Raw genomic sequence first — 17,599 nt, 5'->3', positions numbered from 1 at the left:
TCGTCCCCAAAGTGACTGTACGTACATACCCCAACCAGAAGCCATGGATTACAGGCAACATCTGCACTGAGCTAAAGGGTAGAGCTGCCGCTTTCAAGGAGTGAGACTCTAACCTGGAAGCTTATAAGAAATCCCGCTATGCCCTCCGACGAACCATCAAACAGGAAAAGTGTCAATACAGGACTAAGATTGAATAGTACTACACCGACTCCGACGCTCGTCGGATGTAGCAGGGCTTGCAAACTCCAATACAAAGGGAAGCACAGTCGCGAGCTGCCCAATGACACAAGCCTACCAGACGAGCTAAATTACTTCTATGCTCGCTTCGAAGCAAGTAACACTGAAGCATGCATGAGAGCATCAGCTGTTCTGGATGACTGTGTAAGTAAGACCTTTAAACAGGTCAACATTCACAAGCCCGCAGGGCCAGACGGATTACCAGGACGTGTACCCTGAGCATGCACTGACCAACTGGCAAGTGTCTTCGCTGACATCTCTTACTGAGTCTGTAATAACAACATGTTTCAAATAGACCACCATAGTCCCTGTGCCTAAGAACACTAAGGTAACCTACCTAAGTGACTACCGACCCGTAGGTCTTACGTCTGTAGCCATGAAGTGCTTTGAAAGGCTGGTCGTGGCTCACATCAACATCATTATTCCAGAAACCCTAGACCCACTCCAATTTGCATACCGCCCCAACAGATCCACAGTTGATGCAATCTCTATTGCACTCAACACTGCCCTTTCCCACCTGGACAAAAGGAACACCTATGTGAGAATGCTATTCATTGACTACAGCTCAGCATTCAACACCATAGTGCTCTCAAAGCTCATCACTAAGCTAAGGACCCTGGGACTAAACACCTCCCTCTGCAACTAGATCATGGACTTCCTGACGGGCTGCCCCCAGGTGGTAAGGGTAGGGAACAACACATCTGACATGCTGATCCTCAACACGGGGGCCCCTCAGGGGTGCGTGCTCAGTCCCCTCCTATACTCCCTGTTAACTCATGACTGCATGGCCAAGCATGACTAGAACACCATCATCAAGTTTGACGAAGCCACAATAGTGGTAGGCCTGATCACCGACAACGATGAGCCAGCCTATAGAGAGGAGGTCAGAGACCTGGCAGTGTGATGCCAGGACAACAACCTCTCCCTCAACGTGATCAAGACAAATGAGATGATTGTGGACTATAGGAAAAGGAGGACTGAGCACGCCCCCATTCTCATCGACGGGGCTGTAGTGGAACAGGTTGAGATCTTTAAGTTCCTTGGTGTCCACATCACTAACAAACTATCATGGTCCAAACACACTAAGACAGTCGTGAAGAGGGCACGACAAAGCCTATTCCCCCTCAGGAGACTGAAAAGATTTTGCATGGGTACACCATCGAGATCCTGACTGGTTTCATCACTGCCTGGTATGGCTACTGCTCAGCCTCCGACCACAAAGCACTATGGAGGGTAGTGCGTACGGCCCAGTACATCACTGGGGCCAAGCCTCCCGCCATCCAGGACCTCTATTACAGGCGGTGTCAGAGGAAGGCCCTAAAAATTGTCAAAGACTCCAGCCACCCTAGTCATAGACTGTTCTCTCTAGGTCCAAGAGGCTTCTTAACAACCTCTATCCCCAAGCCATAAGACTACCCAGACCCCTATTTTACGCTGCTGCTACTCTCTGTTTATTATCTATGCATGGTCACTTTAACTCTACCTACATGTAGATATTTCTTCAATTACCTCGACTAACCAGTGCCACCGCACATTCACTCTGTACTGGTACCCCCTGTATATAGCCTCGCTATTGCTATTGTTATTTTACTGCTGCTGTTTATTTATTTGTTACTTTTATTTTCTATCTTTTTTTTACATAACACGTTTTTCTTATTAACTTCTTAAAGCATTGTTGGTTAAGGGCTTGTAAGTAAGCATTTCACTGTAAGGTCTGCTACACCTGTTGTATTCGGCGCATTTGACAAATACAATTTGATTTGATTTGATCACTGTGACCATCATTTACACAGTCATTCATTATATTCAACTCAGGTCACATATTAATGATGCACATTGCAATCTTCACTTTGCTCATCCATCCCTCAGGTAATCCACTCCAAGAACCTCCTGCGTAGTGGGACTCTGGTTGGCTCTTTCAAACTGGATGTAGGCACCGTCTACTCGCATCCAGGTCAGGGAGAAATAGTTGGAAACATAGTAGCTACTAGTGACCTATGTCTATACTCTGTCTATACTACACTATGACTCTGGTACTGATCAGTATACCTCACATATGAATGTCACTTATTTGTATTATTTTTGTCTAATAGAACACCAGTTTTTCCACAAATGGGCCCTTCTCTCTGACCCTGATGACATCACTGCCGGGTGCAAAGGTTACATTAAATGTGACATCGCCGTCGTGGGGAAAGGAGACAACATCAAGACTCCACACAAGGCCACCGAAACCGATGAAGATGACGTAGAAGGGTAAACAACCAACATATTATTGGGGATATTAGTGTAGTAGTAATAATGTAGTAGTAATACTGTAGTAGTAATTTAGTAATAATAGTGTAGTAATAATGTGGTAATAATACTGTAGTAGTAATAACTTATCAGTAATAAAACTGTAGTAGTAATAATTTATCAGTAATACTGTAGTAATAATAATACTGTAGTAGTAATAATTTATCAGTAATACTGGAGTAATAATACAGCAGTAGTAATACTGTGGTAGTAATAATGTAGTAATAATACTGTGGTAGTGATAATTGATCAGTAATAATGCAGTGATAATACTGTAGTAGTAATAATTTACCAGTGATACTGTAGTAATAATACTTCAGTAGTAATACTGTGGTAGTAATAATGTAGTAATACTACTGTAGTAGTAATAATTTACCAGTGATACTGTAGTAATAATACTTCAGTAGTAATACTGTGGTAGTAATAATGTAGTAATACTACTGTAGTAGTAATAATTTACCAGTGATACTGTAGTAATAATACAGCAGTAGTAATACTGTGGTAGTAATAATGTAGTAATAATTTATCAGTAATAATGTGGTAATAATACTGTAGTGGTAATACTGTAGTAGTAATAATTTACCAGTGATACTGTAGTAATAATACTTCAGTAGTAATACTGTAGTAATAATGTGGTAATACTACTGCAGTAATAATACTGTAGTAATAATACTGCATTAGTAATACTGTAGCAACAATACTGTGGTAGTAATAATGTAGTAATAATACTGTGGTGGCAATAATGTAGTAATAATACCATAGTAGTAATAATATATCGGTGATACTGCAGTAATAATACTGTGGTAGCAATGCTGTTGTAGTAATAATGTATAAGTAATACTGTAGTAGTAAAACTGTAGTAGTAATAATGTTGTAATAAAACTGCGGTAGCAATGCTGTATAAGTAATACTGTAGTAGTAAAACTGTAGTAGTAATAATGTAGTAATAATACTGTAGTAGTAAAACTGTAGTCGTAATGCTGTAGCAATAAAAGCAGCAATAGGCCAAGCTCTAGAGTTCCTGTGAAAGCTCTCCCATCTCACAATTCTTGATTACTTTCTATTGCTGTTTTAGTCATAGAGATACAATGCAATGTGTAACAAGTGTTTGTCTTTAATTCTGTGGTTTCAGTAACCTCCTGTTACCTGAGGGGGTTCCCGCAGAGCGTCAGTGGGCTCGCTACTATGTGAAGATCTACAGAGCTGAGGGCCTTCCCAAGATGAACACCAGCATTATGGCTAATGTCAAAAAGGCTTTCATTGGGGAGAACAAGGACCTTGTGGACCCTTATGTACAAATACTCTTCGCTGGCCAGAGGGTAAGTAATAGCACTGTTCTGTTGCTTGCTGTGTAATGTTATGTTACATTATGTTAAGCTATCTTACATTATGTTATTCTATGCTATGTCAACACTAGGGTAGGGGGCACTATTTTCACTTCCAGATGAAGTAAACTGCCTGCTACTCAGGCCCAGAAGCTAGGATATGCATATAATAGATTTGGATAGAAAACACTCTAAAGTTTCCAAAACTGTTAAAATAATGTCTGTGGGTAAAACAGAACAGATTTGGCAGGCAAAAACCTGAGAAAAATCCATCCAGGAAGTGGGATTTTTAAAATGTTTGTAGTATTCTATTGAATGCCATTACAGTATCAATTGACTTAGGACTCAAATTGCACTTCCTATGGCTTCCACTAGATATCAACAGTCTTTAGAAATTGTTTCAGGCTTGTATTCTGAAAAATGAGGGAGTAAGAGCAGTCTGAATGAGTGGACAGAAAGCGCGCCTTTCTTGTTTACCTTTTATATTGACGTGTCCGGTTGAAATATTATTGATTATTATGACTAAAAACAACCTGAGGATTAATTATAAACATTGTTTGAAATGGTTCTACGAACTTTATGGATACTATTTTGATTTTTCGTCTGCCTGTTGTGACTGCTTTGAGCCTGTGTATTACTGAACAAAACAGGTGAACAAAACGGAGGTTTATCGAACTTTATCGAACAAAACGTACATTTATTGAGTAAATGGGAGTCTTCTAAGTGCAACCATATGAAGATCATCAAAGGTAAGTGATTCATTTTATCTCTATTTCTGACTTGTGTAACTCCTCTACTTGGCTGGTAACTGTTTGTAATGATTTGTCTGCTGGGCGTTGTTCTCAGATAATCGCATGGTATGCTTTCGCCATAAAGCCTTTTTGAAATCTGACACCGTGGTTGGATTAACAAGAAGTTCATCTTTAAACCGATGTGTAACACTTGTATGTTTTATGCATTTGTATAATGAGTATTTCTGTTTTTGAATATAGCACTCTGCAATTTCACTGGATGTTGGCCAGGTGGGACGCTAGCGTCCCACGTACCTTAAAGAGAGAAAGTTTGTGAACCCTTCGGGATTTTCTGTATTTCTACATACATTTGGCCTAAAATATGATAGATCTTCATCTAATAATAGATCAAGTGAACATGATTAAACAAATAACACTTTTATATTTTTTCATTGAGCAAATTGGTCCAACATTCAACTTCTTTGTTGGAAAAAGTATGCGAACCTCTAGATTAATCAGCTCAATTAAGTGATTTAAAGTAGTCAAAAGTGTCGTATTTGGTCCCATATTCCCATATTCACAATGACTACATCAACCTTGTGACTCTAGAAGCTCATTGGATGCATTTGCAGTTTATTCGGGAAGAACTGAATGGTGAATAATGTCTACCATTTTGGAGTCACTTGTATTGTTATTAAGAATATAATATGTATCTGAACATTTCTACATTCATGTGGATGCTACCATGATTATGGATAATCATGAATAGGATGAGTGCGAAGGTTACAGAGGCAAAAAGATCATAACCCCCCACCAACATCTCATCTACTCACTTATAAAGAAAATGACTCCAGTCATCATTCACCATTCAGTTACTATTGGGCAAAAGGTCTTCCAAAACAAGCTTGATGCATTCACTGTAGCAAGGAAAATGGGACCAAATATTAAATGTTTGACTGCTTTACTGCACTTAATTGAGCTGATTAATCTAGAGCAGTGGTTCCCAAACGTTTTATAGTCCTGTACCCCTTCAAACATTCAACCTCCAGCTGCGTACCCCCTCTAGCACCAGGGTCAGCGCACTCGCAAATGTTGTTTTATTGCCATCATCGTAAGATTGCCACACACACACTATACAATACATTAATTAAACATAAGAATGAGTGTGAGTTTTTGTCACAACCTGGCTCGTGGGAAGTGACAAAGAGCTCTTATTGGGCACAAATAATAAAATAATAATAATCAATCATTTTGCTCTTTATTTCGCCATCTTACATACAAAACCTTATTTGTTCATCAAAAATTGTGAATAACTCACCACAGGTTAATGAGAAGGGTGTGCTTGAAAGGATGCGCCTAACTCTGCAATGTTGGGTTGTATTGGAGAGAGTATCAGTCTTACATCATTTTCCACACACGCCTGTATTTAGATTTCATGCTAGTGAGGGTGGAGAATCCACTCTCACATAGGTACGTGGTTGCAAATGGCATTTGTGTCTTAACAGTGCGATTTGCTAGAAATCTGGCAGTGGCTTCTGATGAAATTACATTCTCACAGAACCGCTTGTTGCAATTTTGAATAGGCTCTCTTGTTCAGACATCGGTAAGTGGACTGGAGCCAGGGAATGAAAGGGATAATGAATCCAGTTGTTTGTGTCGTCCGTTTCGGAAAAGTACCTGCATAATTGCTCACCCAACTCACTCAGGTGCTTCGCTATATCACATTTGACATTGTCCGTAAGCTTGAGTTCATTTGCACACAAACAAATCATACAATGATGGAAAGACCTGTGTGTTGTCCTTGTTAATGCAGGCAGAGAAGAGCTCCAACTTCTTTATCATAGCCTCAATTTTGTCCCCCACATTGAATATAGTTGCGGAGAGTCCCTGTCATTCTAGATTCAGATCATTCAGTGGAGAAAAAACATCACCCAGATAGGCCAGTTGTGTGAGAAACTTGTCATCAGGCAAGCGGTCAGACAAGTGAAAATGATGGTCAGTAATGAAAACTGTAAGCTTGTCTCTCAATTTAAAACAACGTGTCAGTACTCTGCCCCTTGATAACCCTCGCACTTCTGTATGTTGTAAATGCGCTACATGGTCGCTGCCCATATCATTGCATAATGCAGAAAGTACACAAGAGTTCAGGGGCCTTGCCTTAACAATGTTAACCATTTTCACTGTAGTGTCCAAATCGTCTTTCAAGCTGTCAGGCATTCCCTTGGCAGCAAGAGCCTCTCTGTGGATGCTGCAGTGTACCCAAGTAGCGTTGGGAGCAACTGCTTGCACGCACGTTACCACTCCACTATGTCTCCCTGCGTTGGCTTTTGTGCCATCAGTACAGATACCAACACACCTTGACCACCAAAGTCCATTTGATGTCACAAAGCTGTCGAGTACTTAAAATATCCTCTCATGTTGTCCTGGTTTCCAGTGGTTTGCAGAAGAGGATGTCTTCCTTATTAATTGACTCCTCATAAACGTAACGGACATATACCAGGAGCTGTGCCAGGCCCGCCCTGTCTGTTGACTCATTCAGCTGTAACGCATATAATTCACTGGCTTGTATCCGAAGCTGTAATTGTTTCAAAACATCTCCTGCCATGTCACTGATGCATCGTGAAACAGTGTTGTTTGATGAAGATATTGTCTGTATAGTTTTTTCGGCCTTTCCCCACAACATTGTCTCAACCATATCCACGGCAGCAGGAAGAATTATGTCCTCCACAATAGTATGGGGCTTGCCTGTCCTAGCCACTCAGTAGGTCACCATATAAGACGCTTCTAGCCCCTTCTTATTAATGGTATCTGTTGCTTTTATACATGTCTTACTACTCAAAAGGCGTTTATTCTCGCTCAAAAAACTCCTGTGGCTTATTTTTTAAATTGTCATGTTTCGTTTGTAAATATTTGCACAAGAGTGAAGGATTCCCGTGAGAGAGTAACGGTTAATGTGATTGGATGTTAATTATTTGACTAGGCTACCTGTATTTGAAATTCTGTTGTTATTTTGCTGAACACTAGGTGGTTTAATTCTATTTTTGGCAGTGAAGCAAAGGCTACTCAGGCGAGAAAAAAACTCACCCAAATGTATAGCCCTGTTGGAAAATATAAATGGACTGTTTGAAAATGTGAATCACATTTTTATTTGGCGTGCCCCCGACGGCACTGCCCGTACCCCCTTACCCCAGTTTGGGAATACCTGATCTAGAGGTTCACATACTTTTTCCGACAAAGAAATCGAATGTTGGACCAACTTGCACAATAAATAAATGGAAAAAGTACAATTGTTTTTGTTATTTGTTTAATCATGTTCACTTGATCTATTATTAGGACTTAGATGAAGATCTAATCACATTTTAGGTCAAATTTATGCAGAAATACAGAAAATCCTAAGTGGTTCACAAACTTTCTCTCATCATATGCTATGTTATGTTATATGCAATGGGCACAACTTGTATTATTGTATTGTTTAAGTGGACTGCTTTGTGATCCCAGGGGAAAACGTCTATCCAGAAGAGCAGCTACGAGCCAATCTGGAACGAGCAGATCGTCTTCACTGAGATGTTTCCACCGCTCTGCAAACGCATGAAGGTCCAGATCCGAGACTCGGACAAAGTGAACGACGTGGCCCTCGGAACACACTTCATTGACCTGAGAAAGATCGCCAATGATGGAGACAAAGGTTCTTCAGTGTAGAAATCATTTCCCTTAATTCAGAAGATACTGTGCGTTGTGTTTCTTTCTTGTGTCTTTCATTTGTTATATTTGGTGTTTCTATGGAGTAAAGGAAAGTGAAATCGGTGCCAAGTCTCAGCTGGAGCAAATTGTGGAAGTGTTACCTCATGAAATAGTCTGACAAATTGTAACCGACAAGAGAGGCGTTTTGCGGTTTGCCAGTGTGTGGTCCGGAGTTACCGCTCCAATCTCCAAAAGCACTTGCCAAATTGCCATGCTCTTTACACCCATACTCTGCCAGGCTTCCTTCCCACCCTGGGTCCGGCTTGGGTGAACATGTATGGCTCCACTCGTAGCTACACCATCATGGACGAGCACCAGGACCTGAATGAGGGCCTGGGGGAGGGGGTGTCCTTCAGAGCCCGCCTGCTGGTCAGCCTGGGTGTGGAGATCCTGGACACCTCCTCCCCGGATATCATGAGCTCCACCGAGGTGCAGGTGGAGGGAGTGCCTAACATCTCAGAGGTGGGTCTCACACACATGCATGTATGTAAATATTCACACACGCTTGCTCGTACACACATACACACACACACACTGTCTCTACCTCTTTCTCTCTCTCTGTGTCTCTCTCTCTTTGTGTCTCTCTGTGTGTGTGTCTCTCTCTCTCCCTCCCTCTCATGGGTGACTGCTCAAGCAGATAAACCCTCCTGGGACTCACAGCTCACAACAAACAGGTCATCACAGTGCAATCAGACTAAATTATTGATCATCTTTATTTAGCCGATCACTGATGCTACATTATTAACTGACTGTTTCCATTAATAGAGGTATTTTTATGTGTTCAGACAATGTAAGTCACACAATAGAGCCGGTCGAGCGAGAGAGAGTCTATGTAAGCGTCTCTGGTCTTTGCCAGAGTCCTGAACTAGAGCTCTGCATGCTCCGTGTTTTCATACTCATCATTAAAATACTCACCATACTCTTTTATACACTATATTTTCATATATCAGACACCATATAGTACACATCACAGCATTATCAAGGCATACATCTCCCGTTAATGCTGATTGGCTGAAAGCCGTGGTATATCAGACTGTAAACCACGGGTATGACAAAACATTTATTTTTACTGCTCTAATTACGTTGGTAACCAGTTTATAATAGCAATAAGGCACCTCTGGGGTTTGTGGTGATCAAGAACATGGTAAATTGGCCATTTACTACACCCCCTCATGCCTTATTGCTTAATTATCACATATGAGGGTGTCCAAATTAAAGGGATACTTCGGGATTTTGGCAATCTACTTGCACCGAGTCAGATGTACTCGTGGATACAATTTTTATCGCTCTGTGTCCAGTATGAAGGAAGCTAGGCAATGTCGTGAGCCAATGCTAACTAGCATTACCACAATGACAGAATGACAATGCTAGCATGCTACTAGATACCCATAGACTAACAGTCATTGCGCTAACGCTAGTAAGCATTGGCTTGCGAAACTTCCGCTAAACCCATAAAAATGGTATCCATGAGTTCATCTGGGGAAGTAGATGAAGGGCATCATTGCCAAAATCCCAAAGTATCCTTTTAATCTTTGTCTCTCCATCCATCCAGAACACCACTGTGAAAGGGGAGGTGTTCTTCCTGATAATGTTTTCCAAATGAACATTTATGTCTCTACTCCCTATCCATCCAGAATTCCACTGGGAAGGTGGGAGAATTATTCCTGTTATAATGTATGTACAAGTTCATCTTTGTGTCTCTTCATCTAGAGCGCCACAGGGAAAGTAGAGGAGTTCTTCCTCTTCGGGGTGTTCCTGGAGGCCACCATGATTGACAGGAAGATCGGGGACAAACCAATCAGCTTCGAGGTTACGATAGGTTGGTAGCTTCAATACTCACTCATCTCCCCTTGACATCAGTGCATGATCTATGCAAAGTTAACCCACATAGAACTCAGGTTAGAATTCAGCCCTATTATATCAATAAAACTGACTTCAGGTTACACCATAATACTAAGGCAGCAGGTAGCACATGTAGGTGTAAGGGTTTTCCTGTGGTGAAGTAGAGGAGGACCAAAACGCAGCGTGGTTATATTGACTCATGTTTAATAAAAACAGATAAACATGAACACTACAAAACAATAAACGTGGAAAACCAAAAACAGCCCTATCTGGTGCAAAACACAGAGACAGGAACAATCACCCACAAACACACAGTGAAACCCAGGCTACCTAAGTATGATTCTCAATCAGAGACAACTAATGACACCTGCCTCTGATTGAGAACCACACTAGGCCGAAACATAGAAATACCCCAAAACATAGAAAAACAAACATAGACTGCCCACCCAATTCACGCCCTGACCATACTAAATAATGACAAAACAAAGGAAATAAAGGTCAGAACGTGACAGTACCCCCCCAAAGGTGCGGACTCCGGCCGCAAAACCTTAACCTATAGGGGAGGGTCTGGGTGGGCGTCTGTCCGCGGTGGGGGCTCTGGCGCGGGACGCGGACCCCACTTCACCATTGTCTTAGTCCGCTTTATTGTCCGCCTCCGTGGCTTTCTAACCATGACCACCCTTCTCAATGACCCCACTGGATAGAGGGGAAGCTCGGGACAGAGGTGGGGCAGCTCGGGACAGAGGGGCGGAAGCTCGGGACAGAGGGGCGGAAGCTCGGGACAGAGGGGCGGAAGCTCGGGACAGAGGGGCTCTGGCGGCCCCTGGCTGACTGGCGGCACTGGCGGCCCCTGGCTGACTGGCGGCACTGGCGGCCCCTGGCTGACTGGCGGCACTGGCGGCCCCTGGCTGACTGGCGGCACTGGCGGCCCCTGGCTGACTGGCGGCACTGGCGGCCCCTGGCTGACTGGCGGCACTGGCGGCCCCTGGCTGACGGGCGGCACTGGCGGCTCCTGGCAGACAGGCGGCACTGGCGGCGCTGGGCAGATGGGCGGCACTGGCGGCGCTGGGCAGACGGGTGGCACTGGCGGCGCTGGGCAGACGGGCGGCACTGGCGGCGCTGGGCAGACGGGAGGCACTGGGCAGACGGGCGGCACTGGCGGCGCTGGGCAGACGGGTGGCTCAGGCGGCGCTGGACAGGCGGGAGCCCCTGTAAGGATGAGCCGGAGAGACAGCCTGGTGCGGGGGGCTGCCACCGGAGGGCTGGTGCGTGGAGGTGGTGACGGATAGACCGGGCCATGCAGGCGCACTGGAGCTCTTGAGCACCGAGCCTGCCCAACCTTACCCGGTTGGATGGTCCCGGTCGCCCTGCCAGTGCGGCGAGGTGGAATAGCCCGCACTGGGCTATGCAGGCGAACCGGGGACACCGTGCGCAAGGCTGGTGCCATGTAAGCCGGCCCAAGGAGACGCACTGGAGACCAGATGCGTAGAGCCGGCTTCATGGCACTTGGCTCGATGCCCACTCTAGCCCGGCCGATACGCGGAGCTCTTGAGCGGAGCTGGAATGTACCGCACCAGGCTGTGCACCCGCACTGGGGACACCGTGCGCTCCACAGCATAACACGGTGCCTGCCTGGTCTCTCTAGCCCCCCGGTAACCACAGGAAGTTGGCTCAGGTCTCCTACCTGGCGTAGCCATACTCCCTGCGAGCCCTCCCCCCCAAGAAATTTCTGGGGCTGACTCTCGGGCTTCCATCCGCTCTGCCGTGCTAGTTCCTCATAATGCCGCCTCTCTGCTTTTGCTGCCTCCAGCTCTGCCTTGGGGCGGCAATATTCTCCTGGCTCTGCCCAGGGTCCTTTCCCGTCTAGAATCTCCTCCCATGTCCATTTCTCCAAGTAGTGCAGCCTCTCCCACTGCTGCTGCTGCTGCTCCTGCTCCTGCTGCTGCTTTTGCCATTGCCCGTTACCACGCCGCTTGGTCCTTGGTTGGTGGGTGATTCTGTAAGGGTTTTCCTGTGGTGAAGTAGAGGAGGACCAAAACGCAGCGTGGTTATATTGACTCATGTTTAATAAAAACAGATAAACATGAACACTACAAAACAATAAACGTGGAAAACCAAAAACAGCCCTATCTGGTGCAAAACACAGAGACAGGAACAATCACCCACAAACACACAGTGAAATCCAGGCTACCTAAGTATGATTCTCAATCAGAGACAACTAATGACACCTGCCTCTGATTGAGAACCATACTAGGCCGAAACATAGAAATACCCCAAAACATAGAAAAACAAACATAGACTGCCCACCCAATTCACGCCCTGACCATACTAAATAATGACAAAACAAAGGAAATAAAGGTCAGAACGTGACAGTAGGGCAGGTTTCTTGGATACAGATTAAGCCTAGTCCTGTGTTAGTCTAGGACTAGGCTTAATCGGTGTCTGGGAAACAGTCCCTCAATGACGATTCTCCATTAATCATTTTGTTAAATCAAGGACTAGGCTTAATCTGGGTCTGGGTAACCAATCCTTGATGATCTGTATGTTGTCATGTTCATAATCATATTTTAATCTTGCGTCTTTTAACTAGGTAACTATGGGAGCGAAATTGACGGCGTGACCAAACCCAAGTCGGGTAGCGGGAAGAGGAGTGGGGGAGACGGAGATGAAGAGGAGTCAGAGCTGATCCAAGGCTCCAGTGATGAAGAGGAGGGAGATGATAATGACCTGGTCTCCGTGTCCTCCACCCCGCCCATGAAACCGGTCATCACCGACAGGTCAGATCCCAACACACACATAAGCAGAGTATTACAGGACAGCGGGGAAAGCTGGTTGAAATGACGTTAGTTCTGCTTGTGGACTAGTTCTTATATCAATCATTTCAACCAGTTTTCCCGCTGGGATTGTTGTTCACTGCAACCAGATCGTAGATCTCACTAGTGCAGGTTTCAGTGTCTCTCTTTATGCATCTCAAACTTTCAGAAACTATTTCCACCTGCCTTACTTTGAGAGGAAGCCGTGTATTTATATCAAGAGCTGGTGGCAAGACCAGAGAAGAAGACTGTACAATGCCAACATCATGGACAACATCGCAGATAAACTGGTGAGTCAGTCAACTACCTTAATACCCATCAAAATGTGTAAAAACAACATCATTACAGCATTATTTTCTAGTGATGGGGGGAAATCGATACAGTTACATATCGTATCAGCACCTAAACCTCGTGATAATATTGTATCGTGAGGTCCCTGGCAATTCCCAGCCCTGTTATTTTCACTTTCAACAACATTATTAAAGCATCCTAATGTTCTAACATGTCTATAACACTGTGTCAACAGGAGGAGGGTCTGAACGATGTTCAGGAGGTCATTAAGACAGAGAAGGCCTATCCGGAACGCAGACTGAGAGGGGTCCTGGAGGATCTCGGCAACGGATGCAGGTGTCTACTTACCCTTTCCACACTACTGAGCCTAGCCAAGCCATATTTGCTCTCTACTTACTTACACAATTATGGCACCCTATTCCCTACGTAGTGCACTACTTTTGACCAGAGTCCATAGGTCTCTGGCCAAAATTGGTGCACTATTTAGGGAATAGGGTGCCATTTGGGATGCAGTATTGGCTAACATTTAATTATTTCTTCAGTCAATTTCTGACTCTGGCTAACAAAGACCAGAATCAGACTGGGAGGACCAAGCTGGACAAGGAGAGACTCAAGTCCTGCATGAGGGAACTGGTACGGCACACATGAGCCAAAGATTATTGTGATATTTGTATTTATTATGTTGGTAACACCACCCAATTACATATAGAATTATATACTGTATATTATCTTTGTGGGTAACACTTTACTCAAAGCCTACAGGTATAATACATTATGATGTGGTTATAATGCATTGTAAGACTTTGTATGGCCCTCCTACTACATTTTACTGACGCTCTTATCCCGAGTGACTTACAGTAGCGAGTACGTACGTATGTTTTCATATTTGTTCTTACTGGTCCCCCGTGGGAATCAAACCCACAACCCTGGCTTTGCAAGAGCCACACTCTACCAACTGAGCCACATGGGGCCACCATTACCATTATATCTACTATTCTATCATATTGATTCATGTTGTGTTTGTGTGCTACAAATGATGATCGTCTCATTGTGTGTGCTTGTAGGAGAGCATAGGTCAGCAGGCTAAGACCATCAGGACGCAGGTGAAGAAGAACACAGTGAGAGATAAGATCAAGCTGGTTCAGAACTTCCTCCAGAAGCTCAGGTTTCTAGCTGATGAGGTAAGTCAGCAAGGGGTGTACATACACCATACGTACATCATCTGTTAATGCGTCTAAAACTATCGATACCATTCCTGAAGTCTTTGTTCATCTTTCTTTTCTTCTATCGTATACGTATATATATGTTTGAGCTACACGCTTTCCCGAGAAATATTTATTTGATTGATTGGTTGTTTGATTCCTCTATGTGTAAATGGCAGCCGCAGCACAGCATCCCGGACGTCTACATCTGGATGATGAGTAACAACAAGCGTATTGCCTACGCCCGTGTCCCCTCCAAAGACATCCTGTACTCCGGGGTGGACGAGGAGACCGGGAAGGACTGTGGCAAAGTCAAAACCATCTTCTTCAAGGTCTGTGCATAGTTACTCTACATCCATAACCAAACCTATGCATGCTTCCTCTTCCAATGTGTGCTTATTTATTTGGCTTGAACTCTAAAAGATGATATTATTTACAGCCGTCCCCCTTTTCGCTAGATCTGAATCACTACTGGTGTGTCCATCTGATTTTCCATTCGTGTATTTGCCTTATCACCCCAGCTACCTGGTAAGAAGGGCTTTGGGGCAGCTGGCTGGACAGTGCAGGCTAAGACAGAGATCTACCTGTGGCTGGGTCTGAACCGTCAGAGGAAGGACTTCCTGTCTGGGCTGCCCAACGGCTTCGAAGAGAACAAGATGCTGAAAGGACCTGGCTCGCAGTCTGCTCCCCCCATCAGCCTCACATACACGAGTAAGGGAGATCGATGGTGTCCGATGAGCCGCGTATATATCACCACGCATAAGTGATTTATGGATAAAGTGCTAACATTATCTGTGTTCTATATGAGTAAGGGCGATGATAACGTCCCGTGCATGTGCACACATCTCCATAGAAATAGAATGATTTGAGTAGACAAATCCCTTGGTCTTACCCCTAGTGGTCTTATGTCTTAGGGACCACCAGGCTGCCCTCAGACCGTCAGGGAACTTTGACTCTGAATCTAAATGCATTTTCTTAAAATTCAAATTTTGTGCACATATTGTGTCACTATGAATAAGGGAAACTAGAGTATCTCATTGATAAATGCTTGTGAATCGTCCCCCTCCACAGTGAAGCAGATCTTCCAGCTGAGGGTCCATATGTACCAGGCTCGCAGCCTGTTTGCAGCAGACAGCAGCGGCCTCTCAGACCCCTTCGCCAGGGTCTTCTTCTCCACACACAGCCAGGTCACAGAGGTAGGACAACCTAGATTTGATTGTTTGTTCGTTCGTTCGTTACAAAATAGAGTGAATCCACAAATATAACTATTGTCTTTGAACCGTGGTGAAGTTTGGTCCAGTAATTAAAGAGTCCGTATAAGAATTACACGGTGCAGAATGGTGAATGAGAATAACAAGATGGTGAGTGAATTTAATGAATCAATGAATGAATGTCACTCTCTGCCCAGGTGCTGAATGAGACACTGTGCCCCACCTGGGACCAGCTGATGGTGTATGACAACGTAGAACTGTTCGGAGAAGTCGGAGAACTGAGGGACGACCCGCCTATCATCGTCATAGAAATCTATGACCAGGACACGGTGGTAAGCATGATGCCTGGTTAGAACTCATGTCAGAACAGATCTATCATAACAGATTCTATCTGAATTTCAATTGATCATCTGACCACGCATACAGTCGTTTAGATTTCCAGACCACTCTTTCCTTGCTGCTCAAGTCGTCTAAGTAACATAAATGTCGTACAAAAATGAATTAGGCTCTGCGTTTGAAAGAGATACTGTAGCATGTACTTTGTTAGCGTCATTGTAAAAGAACGTGGCCCATTATATATGTATCAGATTGGACAGAATTGTTCTGAATTATTTTTGAAAGAATGTATATGTTGACTCAAATGATGATCATATAATTCATTCCTGAACATAAACACCATTGTTTTGGATGACCTTTACTCGGGATAAGTAGAGTGTGAACTGAATTCTGATTGACAGCTTGAAGTAGCGTTATGCTCCAAGGCAGGGCTCTCCAACCCTGTTCCTGGAGAGCTACCCTCCTGAAGTTTCTTTACTCCAGTCCCAGTTCTAACCAGCCTGATTCAGCCACATGGATTCTGTTTATCAACCAGCTAATTATTACAATCAGGTGTGCTAGATTAAGGTTGGAGCAAAAACCTACAGGACTGTAGCTCTCCAGGAACAGGGTTGGAGAGCCTTGGCCCAAGGCATGCAAGAGGTATAAGATTTAGCTGAAACGACAAATTCACTGGACATCAGGCCTTATCCCTCTTGCATTCCTTCAATAAAAGCTTGTTGCTTATGTGGTACAGTGGTTATGTTTGGGTGTCTTGCCATTGTTTTCTAGCCTGGTCCCAGATCTGTTTGTGCGTATAGATAACTCCTATGGTCGAGTTGTCAAAGCATTTACAAACAGATCTGGAACCAGGCTAGTTGTTCTTCATTGTTCTGTTGTGTTTTCTTGAGCTTTGAAGCATGTGCATTGTCAAGCCATGCTTCTGTGTTAGGTAAAGCTGATGTCATACTTAACATATTGATGAATGACGTGCCATGAAAACCCTTTATTGTATTTCTTATGGTATTGTTTTTTTAAATGTCACATTTTACTCTTAAAATGCTTGAAATGTAAACACCGGCCAATTTCCTTGGATTCTAGATTGTACAGTATACCAAAGAGACCATTCTTTCAAATATTGAAACCTTAATATTTGTGGATGTAGTGTGGACCTTGATTTACCACAGAAGGGTCAGGGTTATATTTGGATTGTATCCCATTACTCCCTGTTATGATGTGACTCCAGGGCAAAGCAGAGTTCATGGGCAGGACCTTCGCCAAGCCTATAACCAAGATGGCGGATGAACACTACGGACCTCCACGTTTCCCTCCCCAACTAGAGTACTACCAGATCTATAGGGGGAGCTGCGCCGCTGGAGAAATGCTGGCGGCCTTCGAACTGCTGCAGGTGAGCCTGGCAATAGATCAACTTTCTATTTGTCTAAGAGTAGAGGGAAATTGGTTGGTAGAAGTTGAATGTTGACTTTCAAGTTGCCTTCATAGTGTGGAAATATATATAAAACACAGGACAATCTTGTGCATTGGGCCTTTAAAATCCCCTGGGCCTTTAATAACAGTCAAACAAAACGAAATGTCTGC

General features: G+C 44.0%; 1 protein-coding gene across 1 annotated transcript in view; it reads left to right on the top strand.

Annotated features, from left to right (window-relative positions):
• Window positions 1–17,599, top strand: part of LOC115145933 (otoferlin-like) — a 36,550-nt gene that overhangs the window by 4,446 nt on the left and 14,505 nt on the right. The window contains exons 7-22 of the mRNA XM_029687605.2: window positions 2,107–2,191; window positions 2,331–2,490; window positions 3,662–3,848; window positions 8,084–8,270; window positions 8,565–8,788; window positions 10,037–10,145; window positions 12,759–12,945; window positions 13,151–13,271; window positions 13,508–13,608; window positions 13,815–13,905; window positions 14,337–14,453; window positions 14,654–14,806; window positions 14,996–15,185; window positions 15,546–15,670; window positions 15,883–16,017; window positions 17,247–17,408. Coding sequence (XP_029543465.1) covers window positions 2,107–2,191; window positions 2,331–2,490; window positions 3,662–3,848; window positions 8,084–8,270; window positions 8,565–8,788; window positions 10,037–10,145; window positions 12,759–12,945; window positions 13,151–13,271; window positions 13,508–13,608; window positions 13,815–13,905; window positions 14,337–14,453; window positions 14,654–14,806; window positions 14,996–15,185; window positions 15,546–15,670; window positions 15,883–16,017; window positions 17,247–17,408 — 2,334 coding nt within the window. The remainder of the gene's footprint in view (window positions 1–2,106; window positions 2,192–2,330; window positions 2,491–3,661; window positions 3,849–8,083; window positions 8,271–8,564; window positions 8,789–10,036; window positions 10,146–12,758; window positions 12,946–13,150; window positions 13,272–13,507; window positions 13,609–13,814; window positions 13,906–14,336; window positions 14,454–14,653; window positions 14,807–14,995; window positions 15,186–15,545; window positions 15,671–15,882; window positions 16,018–17,246; window positions 17,409–17,599) is intronic.

The sequence above is a fragment of the Oncorhynchus nerka genome, linkage group LG18 (genome assembly GCF_034236695.1).
Source record: "Oncorhynchus nerka isolate Pitt River linkage group LG18, Oner_Uvic_2.0, whole genome shotgun sequence".
Taxonomy (NCBI): domain Eukaryota; kingdom Metazoa; phylum Chordata; class Actinopteri; order Salmoniformes; family Salmonidae; genus Oncorhynchus; species Oncorhynchus nerka.
The sequence above is the reverse complement of the archived record's forward strand: the minus strand, read 5'-3'. Positions and strand labels throughout refer to the sequence as shown.